Genomic DNA, 17933 nt, shown 5'->3' with positions numbered 1-17933 from the left:
ACTGAACACCTTCAGGATGAATTGGAATGCTGACTGCACTCCAGGCCTCCTCGCATCACCTACATCAGTATCTGACTTTACTAACACCCTGAATGAGCACAAATCTCCACAACACTTCCAAATCTAGTGGAACACATCTTCCCAGAATTGTGGAGGATGTTCATATCGGATGTTCAGAAAGCACATGGTGATCTCATGATCAGGTGTCCACAAACTTTTGTCCATATTGCGTAGCTAGTCCATCAAAGCGTGGACTCTTGTTCCAGACTCAACAACCTCTACCTGTTCTAAGTGTTTTTGTTGGCAAATCTGAGCACTGAAATGAGCAACAGAACCATGTGAACAATCACAAGGCTTTGACTTTCAGTGAAGTAAATCAAAACAAACAGATGTGTGGTTTTCTGTCAACTTTACTTTGAATTCATCGGTGCATAAATTTCATTAACAAATTTGAACATACAAATCCTTACGTCTCTGTTTTGCCTCCGGATCTGAGACGCTTTTCATTTAGCAGTTGCGTTTATTCAAAAAACACCAGTGAAAAGTCCACGAGACAAAGACGGCTCTGTACAACTCAACGTTACAACACTTTCCTACTAAAAACAGGACAAATTCACTATTCAGCGCTCATTGTTAGCGAGGTGAACGACGAGGAAAATAATACTGAAAACTCTCGTCACAACTTCAATGTGATGACATTAAAAATGGACATAAAAAAGTAAAATGAACTAATAAAATACAAAAATAGAAGAATTATTCACTCAAAATAAAAAAAGAAAATTATAAAACTTCAAGTAGCAAAATACAGCAAAAACAGCATTCATGTGTAAAAACATGAAGGACCAAATGAGGCCGTAGATGAACATGTAAATACAAATATATTAATACAATTTGTTTATATATTTACAGGTGAAATACTAGAATGTACAGTAAATACTATGGATTCATACTGTAGACATGCATTACAAGATTTTTCACAGTTTATATAAAAGATGTATTTATAAAAATGTAAGTTAACTCTCTATAGTTAAAAAATGGAAACAGGAATGTGTGTGTGTTTGTGTGTGTTCATTGTTGCCACTTCCTTCTTATTCACTCCCTACTTGTGCCTGAGAGTAAACGCAGTGCGTGCTGTTAAACGTGTTGTGCGAGCAGATGTGCACGGGGGTATTTAGACGGCAGTGTGCAGTGGTGTACCACCATGTGAGGAGGAAGAAGCGTGTTCTGAGGATGAGGAGATGGAACGTGATGACGCTGCCTCTTTCTGGAGCTCCTCCACTTTCTTCTGCAGCTCAGCACGCAAAAATAATAACTCCTTCAAATTCTGATGGACCGGCATCTGGAGAACCAATAAAAGAACATTAGTTTGGATTCATTTTTAGACACTGATGTTCCAAATGATTCAACTTTCAACTTTCTGGAGGGCGGGTGTAACAGCGCTTTACTCTCATTGGCTACTGACGTGTACATTTGTCATTGGAATGGATGGATGGATGAAAGAAAAAAAAAAGATGGAAAAAGTATTTACGTATGAATGCATGTATGTATTTATGTATCCATGTATTCCAGATGCTGTTCACGCATTAAGATGCTGTATGAGCCCCACTTGAACCTGAAATATTAATATTTGTAATATATGTAATTATAAATGTTATGTATTTCTATAGGCAATAAAGCACAAACCAAAACAATCCCTTGAAAAGAAAAGTGTAATGTTGTAACAAAACAAGGCAATCATTTATATTTATATATATTTAACAGGTTGAAGACACTGGAATCTCCAACTAAGTGAAAATGCAACAATCGAAAACTCAATACTGTGTGTTTAGTTGCAGTGTATATGGCAACCATGGATTCTGACTTCATTTTCTTGTTAAATATGCGAAAACAGTTATATTATACAAAAATAAAGCTCAATCTTCAACCTGGAGTATCATTCACATTTTCGATTTGTGCCCATAATAGCTATATTTCTGGATATTTTAAAATACATTAAAAGCTATATATTGAAACATTTGTCCACACTTTGATCTTTGAGCAGTATAATCACCTGTGGTCTCATGCGTGGGTTCCAGCGTACGTAGTAACCCACCCAGAGCTCCAGATGCCTGAGACTGGCCAGTGGATACAACACCTGGTTCTTATAGTCCACATAGAACGGGTTAGTAAAGTCCTCCAGCTGACTGTTAATGTAGGACCACAGTGATATCGTTTTACTCTGTACTTCCTAGAAACAAGAACAAAAACCGAGAACACGTGAACTCGTGCTACACTTAAACAAGGTCGTTTCAATTCCGAATAATCAAACAGGCTCAGACGCCTCCCCCGTTAGTGAGAACATGGAGTGTACCTTTTCCATTCGCTCCTGCTCACTGTTGTAGAGGAATGTACCAAACAGGCAGCTGTAGAGGTGATCCAGGATGGTAATAAGAAAAAGTTCGTTGAACTCGAAGGCAGAAGGAAACTGAAAAGAAACAATAGTGAAATAATATTTATAACATTTATTTTCCTCATTTAATTTCACTATTCATTTACAGTTTATGTAACTGTACAATAATTATGTAACACCTTGAAAAAGAGGTACCTCTTTAGAAACTGGTTGTTCCTTCACAACCCTTTTCTTTCTGTCCCTCTCACAGTTTAATTAATTTACACGTTTCATGATACTGAGAAACTAGAAAGCCCAGAAGACTCCTGAAATAAATGTTCTATAATACGGATGTAAGATTCACCGATTCGCATCGGCATAAAAGTTAGAGGCCATGCATTGATTTAAAAAAAAGTGTTCGCATTTGTATAGTTTTTAACATGATTTATTCATAGATAATTATTAGTAGATGTGTTATACTCTTATTATTTAGAAAGCAACAAATAATTTGTGACCAATATTTTATAGGTAGATTGATTTCTTCTCGCTGAACTGTTTCTCAAGCGTGTTCTCTCGGCACGCTGCTGCAGTACAACAACACAACAGTACTGAGACTGAGGCGTGTCCTGAGAGTCACATAAAATACAGATGTACATGGCAGAGTTCGAGCTGAATGAAAGAACATCTGGTTTTATTTAAACTTCTTTCTTTCTTTTTCTACAATGGCCTGTTTGTGAAAGGGCCATGAAGTCAGAAGGAACTTAACTAAATTATTGATTTGTTCTCTGTCTGAACCAAAGCGAACTCTCTGTGCCATCATGAATTGCATAGCATATTTTTTTCTATTGCATCGTATTTCAATGAATCAAATCGCACTGCAGCTAAACAGGGGTGAATCATATCGCATCGGTAGCTGCTTCATATGCATCGTTAATGTATCAGATGTTGGTTATGCATCGAGATGCACATCCCTATCATATAAATTCTAGCCCTTGTGAATAAGCTGTTAAAATCAAGAAAGAAAAAAACAGCACTACTGCTAGAGAAAAATAATCAAAGCCTTCTGACCAATCCGTGTGGAGAAGTTACCCGTATTGTGGTGTGAAGAATATAGCTCACCTGTCTAATCATCTGCCACACACAGTCGATGAACTGAACAAAAAGTGGGGATCGCTCAGAGTTGGCATGATTCTCGTCTCCATGGCCAACGCGCTGCGAGATAGAAAGAGAAGGTTGAATATACACAAGTGTATAAACGTCCATACACACAGCTCCACTCACTGCCCATACACACCGAGGCGAACTTGTGTCCGAAGCTGATCCACTCCTTCTCGATGAGCACCTGGAAGCCCCTGAGTGTGCGGTAGTGCGAGTCCAGCATCAGCAAGGCCAAAGAGGTGAGCTGAGCCGTGCGGTCCCAGCCGTCACTGCAGTGCACCACCACCGAGCTTTACTGCACTCAACTTTATCAGCTATACGCACTGCACCTGCTAATAACAGCTACACACATATAAAGGTTGACTTTTTAGGGTCACAACACACAAGGATTCAATTTTTTTAAATCACAAATTCTAGCTATAATATATTGTATATAATAATACATTATGGAATGAACCAAAAAAATTTAAAACACAACAGAAGCTCTGTATTCTTAAGTGTTTTTGTTTCTGGTTTTGCAAAATGTCTTCAATTAGGAATATATTAAAAAACACACACGGTCTTATGAGGTCTGTGCAAGTGTTTACCCTGATATACTCCAGCCAGTGCGTAGCATCGATGGTAGAGTGCCAGTGAAGTTCGTCTATAGTGGGGTAGACCACCTCCTTCAGCTTGCGCAGGGACTCCCGCATCACATGGATGTTGGGGATCTCCAGGAAATTCATTTCCGCATTGGGATAAAAACTTTCGCTCTCATAGCCGCCATCTTTAGCCTGATGAGAAGAGAAGAATTGAGATGCGAATGCGATGGTAGAATAAACTCGACATGAATGCATCAATTTTGATGGACAAAATGTTCACTTGCTGTCTAATATATCCCACCCACTAACAGGTGAAATGATAAAGAGATAATCAGTGTTTGTTCATTTACCGCTCATAACGTCATAATGATATGCCTGGTCGGTGTAGGTGTGTGTATATGTTCACAAATATTTACTAGTAATAACTACCTATATGAAATCACAAACTGAACTCATGTCTGAAGTCATCCCACTCTCTCTTTGTCTATATTTACCTTATTCGTGTCGGCGACGCTGTTCTGCCGCGCGTCAAATATGCTCAGCTTGTGTGACTGTGCGTTGGCGTCCATGATGGTCTGCAGGTAGCGCTCGTCCTCTTTGCATCGGCGGTCTGACGGGCCCACCAGCGGCTGACTGCAGCGCACAATCGTGGCCTGGCTCTCAGGATGGATCCAAGAGAGGACCTGAAAGATACCAGGCAATACGGTGCAGTACATAAGAAACAGGCTGTGACGTGCAGAGAGATCCTATGAAAAAATAATGGTATAAACTGCAATGTGGGGGGATTATTAGTTACACATATGTAGTTTTCTCTCTCAAAACAAAGATGCACAGACAATGCAAATCAGGCAGGGTGATCAGTCTGGTAAGGTTCAGCTAGGACAGGAATGTGTGTAACAGCATTATAGTATTATTAGGAACTCGAGCATTAAGAACAAACACTGACCGGTATGCGATGCTTGGCCCTGAAAGATGCCACTCTTTTAAGCTCATCCTCTTTGATACTAGTTGGAATGACCAGGAGAGCAGGATATGTGTCACACACTTCATAGTTACTGTTTATCTTACTGATAGTCCAACTTTCATTAGGTAGACCCTGGATAAGAGACAAAAACAATAATAAAAACAATAAAAGATTTACATATATTGTAAGTGAAAATGTTTGAAACAACGTTTTTTGTCTAATTACTGGCAAAAATGTAAAAGCTACACACAATATACAGGGTTATAACAAGTCTCACCATCCTTTTATACTCTGATACCGGATCATAAACCTTCCATCCTTCTACTGGATACTTTTCCTTATACTGGAAAGCAAACAGGGGCTGGAAAAAGAACAATTATTTATAACTGCACGACTTCTCTTGAAACGAGGACTGGCAACATATTAAAGCTGAACACTTCGACTTACGAGATCATTGGACAGTGGAAAGGTGCACTTGGTAAGTGTCTCCACGATTTCCAGATTGCTCTGTTCCTCCTTCTTATAGGCAAACCTAGGATTCCTCATGTCCTGACGTAGCAACAAAATAAAAGAGAAAGGATGCTAGTTTAAATAACTATGAAAGACATACTGCATCATCTATCAATCATATGTCACTTTTAATCTTAAAAAAGTCTGGAAATGTTCATCAGGTCCAGCTCATCATTATTTAACTTTACCTTACAGACGATCTCCAGTCCCTGTGTGTTCTCCCCATGACTCTGAACACTGATGGTCTCCAACCGGCTTATCACCCCCAAATTGACATTTAGCACAAAGGGATGATCCTAAAAACAGGATGTGATTATAAGCTGATTTAACCTGGAGGCAAACATGATTTTCCTGATTTGTAGCGTTAAGACCATCGCTCACCCTTTCAAGACTGACAAAGTAAAGCTTGTAGTCTGTTATCGTAAGAGTGCCGGTCACGGCTCCAGTGAATGGACAGATGTACATCACATCTTTAGCTACGGGGGAAAAAAAAAAACAGTCAGAGACTCTGAGCAGAAGCAGCTCGTTAGAAATGTCACACAGTGCAGTGTGAAGGAGTTCAGAGAAATGCTTACCAGTTATTTTAATGCTCTCCCCAGGGACTAGTGGAAGCTCATCCATGGGTACTTGCCTCTGCATTTCTTTAAGGGTTTGCTGTACAAAAATATGTAAAAAAACAAACAAACAAAGAAAAACCCCCATTATAAATAAGTACTGTATAAAGTAATGATCCCCCCAACCACAAATACAAAAAGGCATAATTTATGGCCTTAGGTAATTAACTGCCTTCCAATATGGGTCTTATATCCATATAATATGTATTCACCCTTGTATTCAATCTAGTGCAATCAGTTGAACCATTCTGAACAGCTTGGGAGGACATCTCATGTAGACTAATGCTAAGCAGTGCATTGTGGGAATTCAACAACAAATTTGACATCCTTTGTGTTTGCTTTTATATGACGTGACAAAGAGGCAAAACTCCCAAAATAGTGCACGAATTTGAAGAAGTTGTTTTAGCAGCAAGTCTATAACAATTAGAGCAGTTAATTAAATATACACTATGCAGTGTGTAAAGGCCATATTCCAGTTTTACTGCTCAGGCCGAGGGCTATCAAAAACCTTTTGGCCACAGGACGCAAAAACTGTTTATTTCCTGATCATATTCATTATTTTTTCATTTGTTGTTTCATTTTTTTTTTTTATGTTTACTCACAATTGGTCATATTTTCCTTTACATTTTGCTTTATGTTTAATTATTAATATTTAAGGTTGGTATCATACATGCTTTTTTTTTGTATGTACAACACTATATTCATTTTAACAGTGTCCACGTTTATTCAGTGTTCCCGCTATAGAAATGATCGTAAATACACTGCTATAAAAGGCTAAACACACACGCAGAACTACAGCACTACGGGAGGTGAGCAAAAGCAAGCTGTTGTTAAAGCAAACTACGGTAAGAATATGAGTCAGCAGAAATAGACGAGTAAATATCCAGGAAGGGATGAGAGAAGTGCTGTGTGGGGAGAAAGCAGAGAAAGGGAAAATGATTAGGGGTTAAAGACAGACTTGCCAGAGAGTGAAGAGGCAGCTCAGTGTCACTGTCACCCTCATATGCATTTTCCTCTAGAGAGTCCTGAGACTGAACAAACAGCCAAGCAGAGAAGAGAAGGATAGCGAGAGAGAGAGAGAGAGAGATGGAAGAAGAACAAGAACAGAGAATTGAAACATTGTGAGGAATAGTCTGCCTTAAGGGAACAAGAGAGAGGAAGAATGCTCCAGTAGAGACACATTAAGGGCTAAAGGTCAAACTTCCACACAGAGACAGGAAGTGTGATATGAGCAAGAGCACAGCACACATACCACACTCAGTGTTCATGGAACAAGAGTTAGATTGATTCTGACTGAACGCCAATGTTTGAGCACATAACCGTGTAGATATTTAAAGGTAGAAACCTTGGTGAGATTGAAAGAGAACTACCTTTATCACTGATAGAAAGCTTTAAATGCAGACACTTACCCATTACCTTCACTATATAATAGTATAAAATAACACAGCGAGCCAAGGGTGTTGGGATTTTATTATTGAGTTGCACGCCAATGTAATTATTATTCTGATCCATTGCTCTGAGAATGCCTTTTTATGAGCTATGAGATGTTTTTGAGGGACACCAGTGAAAAACAAGTCACTGACAGCAGCATTAACGCTTTAAATAGAAAGCTGAAGGCCACTGAGTCAATAATAAAAACAGTCAGAGAGAAGAGTAACCCATTCTTAATAATCATTGATGTTGCAGTATATCATTTACAGTGTCTGTATAATAATAATGATGTAGAATATCTTTTATTTCCATATCAGTTCACTAATAAAGGTGCTACACTGACTGTTTAGTTGTCTAACAAAATTGTATTTATTTATATTATTCGTATAATCACTTGCTTGTGCAACCCTGATGGCTGGGGTTGGTTCTGCGGATCATGAATACGGATGATCCGCTGTGGCGCCCCCTAATGGCAGAAACCGAAAGAAAGTTTATTCCTATAATTGCTTGAAGAAGTGAAATAAAAACAAGTCAGATGATTCAGTGAGCTTCTATAACGAGCTGCTTTTAATGAACACATTTAAAGTGACTGCAAATTTCTTTGGGATTCATGTCATAGCGCTAGAGGTTGGCATGTAGTATCTTCCTTTCACCAGCTCTAGTGAACTAAAAGCCCAGAAAAGTCAAAGGTCACATATTTCCCACAGTCTTGCACATTTCTTCACCGCAGCTTTTTCGGCAATAATAATTATAATCTGTCACTTTCTTTTGCCAACCACAATGCTCCTCTTAATCAGGATTTCTGACTTTATCTCCATTAAGATAAAAGAATATATTAAAAATAAGAAAGGGGCAGTTTTCCTTAATTTTACACATAACTAAAATGTATTCAGCTCTTTTCATACTCTACACTAACTCAATGAAATCTCAGCATAAAAGGAACTGGACTCAATAGAGCACTGCTGATGATGATATAGAATAAACTGCTGAATTACTAAAAGCCAGTACTGGGGGAACAAGTATAAATACCAGAGTCATGCGGGGGAAATAAGTGTGTTAATTTTCAAATCATAGCCAAAAGTTTGTGGACACGTGATCACATTCATTCATGCTATTGAACATTTTTCAGATTTAGCCATTTTGCGGTTTCAATAAACTCCACTTCCCAATTCGATTTTGGAGCGCCTGTGATGATTTACTCATTTAGCCATGAGAGCAATTATGAAATCAGGTATTGAGGTCAGGTGAGGAGGCCTGGGGTGCAGTCTGCATTCAGCATTCTGGTTCATCCGAAGGGTGTTCAGTGGAGTTGAGATCGGGGTTCTGTGCAGAAAACTCAAATTCGATGTAAAACATGCCCTTATGGGACATGCTTTGTGCACAGGGCTGGATCAGGTGTTGGTTCAACCCTTTAGTTTCATTCTTGACTACATTCTTACTTCGGGAAAGACTCAAATATGAATGTAAAAGTCACATGTCTACAAACATTTGGCCAAATAGTGCATTGAATAGAAGCTTGGATAGGAGTGATTAGACACAGCTTGCTTCTGAAGACTAGCTTACCCTCAGATTAGGTCTCCTGGATATCTGTCGATCACAGACAAACATGGGCACACACATGGACACACACACACAATGAGATGAACACAAAGTCAATAGTGGTGAAAAAGCTTCTTTCAACATACTTGATGAGGTGTAAAATGAGGTTTGAAGGTGGAATTGTACATTAGAAATGATTATTTTCATGACATTATCATGTCGTTAGATTGGTATATCATGCAGTCAGAAATGTGGATCAGTGAAAATGAGGGTCACTCCCTCAAGGATTAAATCTGTTCATTAATATTTAGGTCATTTCCACAGCATTTCTGGGATGATGGTAATGACAAAAGCAAATGGATTTAAAATTTACAGTTTCCAGCCCGTTTCATTGTATAATAGAAATGTTGCTTATTTGTCAGAAACTCTAGAAAAAAATACAATAAAAAAAAAAGTAGAACGATGTGACAATTAGTATTTCAAGACTTTTTTTTTTTTTTGTGAACAAACTTAAATCCTTTTAAAGGAACCCATGTGAAGCTATTGCATGTTAAGAATATACAGCTTGGCTAGCGGAGAAAACATTTCCAACAGCCTCACAGCCTGTTATAGCACTTTCTAGATAAAAAGCTTTCGGATCATCAATTATTTATCTGTAATAAGCAATTATAAGAATCCTATCAGATCACAGCACAAAATGAGCAATAATAAAGGGATTATACAAGCATTGTTAAACACAAACAAGCAAAGCGAGCAATCAAATTCAAGGAGATTTCCAACAGCGTAGTACAAAAACACAAATACAGACATTAGAGTTACACTCTATTAGTAGTTTACAGAAGCATAGACACAGCAGCACACATATTAGCACTCATGTCTTACCCTATGCTCCAGCTTCCACCCAGCCTGTTGATTAAAAACAATGCATGCACCACATATAATAAAAGAAAGATAAATGGTACATCTCTGGGCTACACTTATTTGAATAAAAACCTGACTGATTAGTAAGTAAAACTGCTGGATTTGTTTTTTTCCATTCCAGATAGCGTCAAGATAATATGAATTATAGCAAAAAAAAAAAGGCATTAAATGTGTGTTGGTTAAAATGATGTGGGAATACAAGGAATGCACATGAAGATTACATGATGAGAATGATATCGGGAAAGAATTTAAAATGCACAATCATACACTGAATCAGCTTACCTTGCAGTCACGGCTCACGACCTCAGGAATAGCAGAGCCTGAGATCTGGCTGGAGATTGTGGCAGCGATCAGCTGTTTACACCATTCAACATGAGAGCTTGAGGGGCTGTGAAACACACATGCATTAAAGAAGAGTGAATTCACGTAGACTGTGTACCACCGTACTAAAACATTGTGACCATCATGGAGAGCATCCATTCACCAGACACTTTATTAAAAAAAAACACTATATTAATGCTGGGTAAGGCCTGACTTTGCTGCAAACCCAGTTTTTCATTTCATGCATACCACAAGATTTTGGAAACATTATTTTAAGATACTGTTTAAATCACACAGTTTGTTGGTGCCAATTTGTGACCCTGCAATCGATTTGTATTAGTGGAAATCAAGGTTTATCAGACCAAGCTGCTTTTTTCAGTCTTCAGCTGTTCAGCTATAGTGATCTTATGCTCACTGCAGCCTCAGCATTGTTTTACAAAAGGAGACAAAAGGAACATTGACAAAAGGAGAACCACTTAAAGTGCGCTGTGTTGTAATCCATTTGCTTTTGACGGTCAATGCATTATACATTTTTAGTTGTTATTCTGCTAACCAGACTAATTATCTGAGTAGCCTTTCTGTCCACTCAAAGCAGTCTGGCTATTCTTTATTCATCTCCCACATCAACATAACTGCCTCTTGGGTTTACTCAGAATGGTGCAAGGAGAAGAACATCCAGTTATGTGTGAAAATCCCAGACATAGAAATGCTTAAATCAGCCTGTCTGGCACCAACGATCATGCAACAGTTGAAATCACTGAGATCACATTTTTCCCCCTCATACAGATGCTGGATGTGAACATGGCCTGAAGCTACTGGTCTGTGTGTTATGATTTGCACTGCTGCCACACAACTGTCAACAAAAATAAGTTGGTATTCGCGTCATTTGGATGGTAAAACAAACCATAAAATAAAAATGTGAGGTTAGATTTAGATAAAGTTAAAATGGTTTATGGCTGGAGTAAAACTACTTAAGCCTACAAAAACAAAAACAAAAAAAGTCACCTCCAGTTTAACACCACCACCCAAAACAAATTCTTAGCTGAAAGTAGTTAGAGATCCAATTGGCTAAAATGTCAGACTGCCAAAAGGTACTTGAACCAATGAAGGCAAACAAGCACATCCATTACAACAGCACTGTCATCATCAACAACAACAACAAGTTGGTATTGACTTCATTTGGATGGTTTGATTGTCTTTGTAAAACAAACCATTAAACAAAAATAAATGTAAGGTTAAATTTAGATAGCTCTAGATAGTCTATTACAACAACACGTTTGCATTGACTAAATTTTAATGTTTACTGTTTCTCATTATAAAAACGAGGCTCTGGCCAAATTGGCTCCAAAGTGAAAAATATAAAGTGGCATAGAAAGACATAAGATCACGTGCATTACAACAGCAGCAAGCTGGTATTAACATCATTTGGATGGTTGCATTTTTCTTAAAAACCTAAAAATATGGCTAAAGTAAAACGCCTTGAACCTACAGAGACAAAACATCACCTCCATTACAACATCATCATCATCATCATCATCATCATCAACAACCTGGTGTTTTTTATGAAGACAATTGGACCACCCAAATGAATCAATTATTTGGATGGTCCAATTGTCTATATAAAAAACAAACCATAAAACAAAAAGATTACATTTGAATCAAGTTAAAATAAAAAAATAAAAAAGATAGAAAAGAAGATATTTACGCTACAAAGACAATCACATCCATTACAACAAGTTAGAATTGACTCAATTTGGATGTTCACAGTTTTTCAATGCAACTGTGAACCAAGTTACGACAAAATATCACCTCAATCACAACAGCAAGCTGTTACTAACGCAATTTGGATGGTCCCAAACCGGTAATTTATAAACCAAAAATTTATTTGAAAATATGTCTAGTGTAAAACAAAATATCAAAAAATATTGCCACAATTACACCACCAACAACAACTAAAACAAATTGACTTCATTTGTCAAGTTTCCATCTCCTTGGGTGAACGTATTTAGAGATCAATACATCTAAACCTACTTGAAGCAACAAAGAAAATCCATCACACCCATTACATCATCATCATCATCAACAACAACACCACCACCACCAACAACACCACCACCACCACCAACAACACCACCACCACCACCACCACCACCACTACCACCAACACCAATACCACCACCAACACCACCAATAACACCACCACCACCAACACCACCACCACCACCAACACCACCACCACCACAACACCACCACCACCACCAACACAACACCACCACCACCACCACCACCAACAATTACCACCACCAACCAACACCACCACCAATACCAACAACACCACCACCACACCACCACCAACAACACCAACACCAACAACACCACCACCACCACAACAACACCACCATCACCACCAACACCAATACCACCAACACCACCAACAATTACCACCAACAACACCACCACCACCACCACAACACCAACAACAATTAACACCACCAACACCACCACCAACAACACCACCACCACCAACAACACCACCACCAACAACAACACCACCACCAACACCACCACCACCACCAACACCAATTAACACCACCACCAACAACACCAACACCACCACCAACACCACCAACAACACCACCACCAACACCAACAACACCAACAACACCACCAACAATACTAATACCACCACCACCACCACCACCACCAACACAACACCACCACCACCACCAACAACACCACCACCACCACCACCACCACCACCACCACCAACAACAACACCACCACCATCACCAACAACACCAACACCAACAACACCAATAACACCACCACCACCACCACCAATCACCACCAACAACACCACCAATACCAACACCACCAACAACACCAATTAACACCACCAATACCAACACCACCAACAACACCACCACCACCAACACCACCACCACCACCAACAACACCACCACCACCAACACCACCACCACCACCACCAACACCAATACCACCAACAACACCACCACCACCACCAACACCAACAACAATACCACCACCAACAACACCACACCAACAACACCAACACCAATACCAACAACACCAATACCAACAACACCAATACCAACACCACCACTACCACCAACAATACCAATACCACCACCAATATCACCACCAACAACACCACCACTACCACCAACAACACCACCACAACACCAACACCACCAACACCACCACCAATACCACCACCACCAACAACACCATCACCACCACCAACAACACCACCACCACCACCACCAACACCACCACCAACAATACCAATACCACCACCAACAACACCACCACACCACCACCACCAACAATACCAATACCACCAACAACACCACCACCAACACCAATACCACCAATAACACCACCACCACCACCACCAACACCACCACCACCACCACCACCACCAACAACAACACCAACAACACCACCACCACCACCAACAACACCACCACCACCACCACCAACACCAATACCACCAACAACACCACCACCACCAACAACACCAATTACCACCACCAACACCACCACCACCACCAACAATTAACACCACCAACAACACCAACACCAACACCAATATCACCACCAACAACAATTAACACCACCACCAACACCACCACCACCAATACCAACACCACCACCAACAACACCACCACCAACAACACCACCACCACCAACAACACCACCACCAACAACACAACACCACCACCACACCAACAACACCAACACCACCACCAACATCACCACCACCAACCACCACCAACAACACCACCACCAACACCACCACCAATCAACACCACCACCAACACCACCACCACCAACACCACCACCACCACCAACAACACCACCACCACCACCACCACCACCACCACCACCAACAACACCACCAACAACACCAATACCACCACCAATACCACCACCAACAGCACCAACACCGCCACCACCACCACCACCAACAACACCACCACCACCACCACCAACACCACCAACAACACCAATACCAACACCACCACCACCACCACCAACAACACCACCACCACCAACACCACCACCACCACCAACAACACCACCACCACCAACAACACCACCACCACCAACAACACCAATACCACTACCAACAACACCAACACCACCACCAACAACACCACCACCAACACCACCACCAACAACAATTAACACCACCACCAACAACACCACCACCAACAACACCACCACCAACAACACCACCACCACCACCACCACCAACAACACCAACACCAATACACCACCAACAACACCAACACCAACACCAATATCACCACCAACAACACCAACACCACCACCAACAACACCACTAACACCAACAGCACCAACACCACCACCAATACCACCACCACCACCAACAACCACCACCACCACCAACAACACCACCACCACCACCACCACCACCACCAACAACACCAATTACCACCAACAACACCACCACTAACACCAACAGCACCAACACCGCCACCACCACCACCACCAACAACACCACCACCACCACCACCACCACCACCAACAACACCAACACCAACAACACCACCACCACCACCAACAACACCACCACCACCAACACCACCACCACCAACAACACCACCACCACCAACAACACCACCACTACCACCAACAACACCACTACCACCAACAACACCACCAACAATACTACTACTAACAATACTAATATTACTACTAACAATACTAATACTACTAACAATACTACTACTACTAACAATACTAATACTAACAATACTAATATCAATACTACTAATATGAATAGGTGTAGATGATGCCGGGTGTCAGGCGGGTGTGTAGTGTGTAGGTTTAATGGAGGCTCTGGAGCTTAATGAGGAGAAATTTATGTCTTTGGTATTTGGAGAGGTGGGGGTGGCTTTGTATCGAAATATAGCATTAGCGGAAATAAAGAGATATAATCCTTTACACCGCCTATCGTTTCCGGGCGGCTGATGCGCTGAAAATGAAACAAGGTAGAAACAAAAAACAGAGATGAACAGATCGGATGGATAAATGGCGGTGTCGGCTGTGCATCTACACGAGCCGCGTAGGTTTGTTATTATTGTGATGATAGAGAGAAATCGTGTGTGTGTGTGTGTGTGTGTGTGTGTGTGTGTGTAAAACGAGGAAGCCATATTCACCTGTCCACAGAGTCGCTGCTGTCTCGTCGAGCGGCGAGGTTCACTCCCAGAGTCCGCGGTTTCCTCGGTACCGGCGGTATCGCGGGATTCTCGGAGCCAGAACACGCCTGTTTCTCCATGTTTTCCGCTTCCTGTCTCCTGAATGTTTGTCGCTATCGCTTTATCTCTCTGTGCAGACAGTGGGACAGTCGGATATCAGAGTCAGAGAGAGAGAGAGATCTTCTTCCCCTCCCTATGAAGGAAACGCCGTCATCGCTTCCTGTAGTGCTTTTGCTATTATGCTGCTGACAAACAGCTCTTCTGTTTACTTAGGGCGAGGAAATCATCTCTCTCTCTCTCTCTCTCTCTCGTCTTAATATCTTTGTAAGAACCTTCCTTTGAAATAATCTTCTGCTCTTTCTTTCTGCTTCCAGGTGTTCATCATTTCTCAGTACACATTAACAGTTTCCTGTAACATTATGTCCTGTAATACCAGGTTCTTTAATGCTGTTTCCCTGTAACACTATGTTCTTTAATACAGTTTTATGTAACCATTTCCTGTAACACCATGTTCTTTAATACAGTTTTTCTGTAAGTTTCCTTTAGCATTGTTTCTCTGTAACACATTTCCTTAGTCACCAGTCTCTCTCTCTCTCTCTCTCTCTCTCTCTCTCTCTCTCTCTCTCGATAGATAGATAGATAGATAGATAGATAGATAGATAGATAGGGAATAACATTATGCCTAATTTTGTGTTGGTCCCCCTTTTGCTGCCAAAACAGCCGTGATCAATCACAGCATGGACCCCTGAAGGTGTGCTGTGGTATCTGGCACTAAGATGTTAGCAGCAGATCCTTTAAGTCCTGTAAGTTGCAGGCCTCCATGGATCGGGCTTGTTTGTCCAGCATATCCCACAGATGCTCGATTGGATTGACAAACTCGTTGTTGTGCTCCTTAAACCATTCCTGAACCATTTTTGCTTTGCGCAGGGCGCATTACCCAGCTGAATGAGGCCACTCATGGGAATACTGTTTGCATGAAAGGGTGTATCTACATGGATGGCAGGCCCCAAATTTTCCCAGCAGAACATTGCCCAAAACATCACAATGCCTCTGCCAGCTTGCCTTCATCCCATAGTGCATCCTGCTGCCATGTGTTCCGCAGGTAAGCGACGCAAACACACCTGACCATCCAGGCGATGTAAGAGAAAACGTGATTCATCAGATCAGGCCACATTCTTTCATTGCTCTGTGGTCCATTGTTGGTGCTTTTGATGGTGGACAGCTACAGTAGCTCGTCTGTTGTATCAGACTAAACGGGCCAGCCTTCGCGCACACGTGCATCAATATTTCTTGGCTGCCCATGACCCTTTCGCTGGTTCACCACTTTTTATTCCTGCTCCTGTTTTGGAGAAGTTCTGTCCCAGTCATTTACCCATCACAATTTGGCCCTGTCAAACTCACTAAAATCCCTACGCTTGCCCAGTTTTCCTGCTTCTAACACATGAGGACAAAATGTTGACTTGCTGCCTAATGTATCCCACCCACTACCAGGTGCCACGATGAAGAGATAATCAGTGTTATTCACTTCACCTGTCAATGAATTTTATGCCTAATATGGATGGATGGATAGATGGAAAATGGCTGTAGACCATGGATACCACAGTGAGGTTTGAGGGCTTAGAAGTTCACAATGAACAGCATTGTTGTGCAACAGCTTTAAGAAAAAACTGAACTTGGCAGGCCACTGGAGACAGGGCCAAGGGAAAAACTCCCTGAAAGTGCATGAAGTACCAGACAAGAGGAATCCAATCATTTTTTGGGTGACAGACAAAAATCTAATTCCCCTAGTTGATTGTTTATATAAGGATCTTTTCACACCAAATACTTTTTGGCCCTCCCCCTGAGAAAATAAGAAAACCTAATGCTTGGACTACTTCTATAGCCATTTTTTTCTGGGGCCTTTTTAACTGTAAAATAGAAAAAAATTTTTGTTATAAACTAACTATAGTACATGGTGAATAACTGGATCTTATTTATGCTTTATTAGAGCCATATACTTTTTTTATTCCTAAACTTTCCACTGACAGGTTCACGTTGACACTTTGGTAACAGCTGGTTGTGATGAACACTGTGTGTCATGGAATCCTGGGAGTCTCTTAAATGTATTTTTAAAACCATCGCTTAAAATGTTCCTGAAGTAAAATATGGCATGTTGGAATGGGTCTGTTAACAAAGGTGATTGAATAAATGTAAATAAATTGAACAAATGTAATTTACTGTATCTGCCAGGTTTAAAAAATATATATTGTGCATCACTCTTGGTTGTTTTTCTGCTGC

General features: G+C 40.7%; 1 protein-coding gene across 1 annotated transcript; it reads right to left on the bottom strand.

Annotated features, from left to right (window-relative positions):
* Positions 1-392: 392 nt before the first annotated feature.
* On the bottom strand, positions 393-15910 carry mtmr1a (myotubularin related protein 1a). The gene is given in 19 exon segments (XM_046851615.1): positions 393-1339; positions 2051-2227; positions 2351-2464; positions 3488-3580; positions 3663-3817; positions 3820-3868; positions 4114-4299; positions 4602-4790; positions 5054-5203; positions 5349-5432; positions 5519-5620; positions 5770-5877; positions 5963-6057; positions 6157-6235; positions 7158-7226; positions 9190-9213; positions 10048-10071; positions 10369-10474; positions 15618-15910. Coding segments are annotated over 19 exon segments (2091 nt in total). The 5' UTR covers positions 15737-15910; the 3' UTR covers positions 393-1171.
* Positions 15911-17933: the final 2023 nt, after the last annotated feature.

Source organism: Silurus meridionalis, chromosome 6 (genome assembly GCF_014805685.1).
Source record: "Silurus meridionalis isolate SWU-2019-XX chromosome 6, ASM1480568v1, whole genome shotgun sequence".
Classification (NCBI taxonomy): domain Eukaryota; kingdom Metazoa; phylum Chordata; class Actinopteri; order Siluriformes; family Siluridae; genus Silurus; species Silurus meridionalis.
The sequence above is the reverse complement of the archived record's forward strand: the minus strand, read 5'-3'. Positions and strand labels throughout refer to the sequence as shown.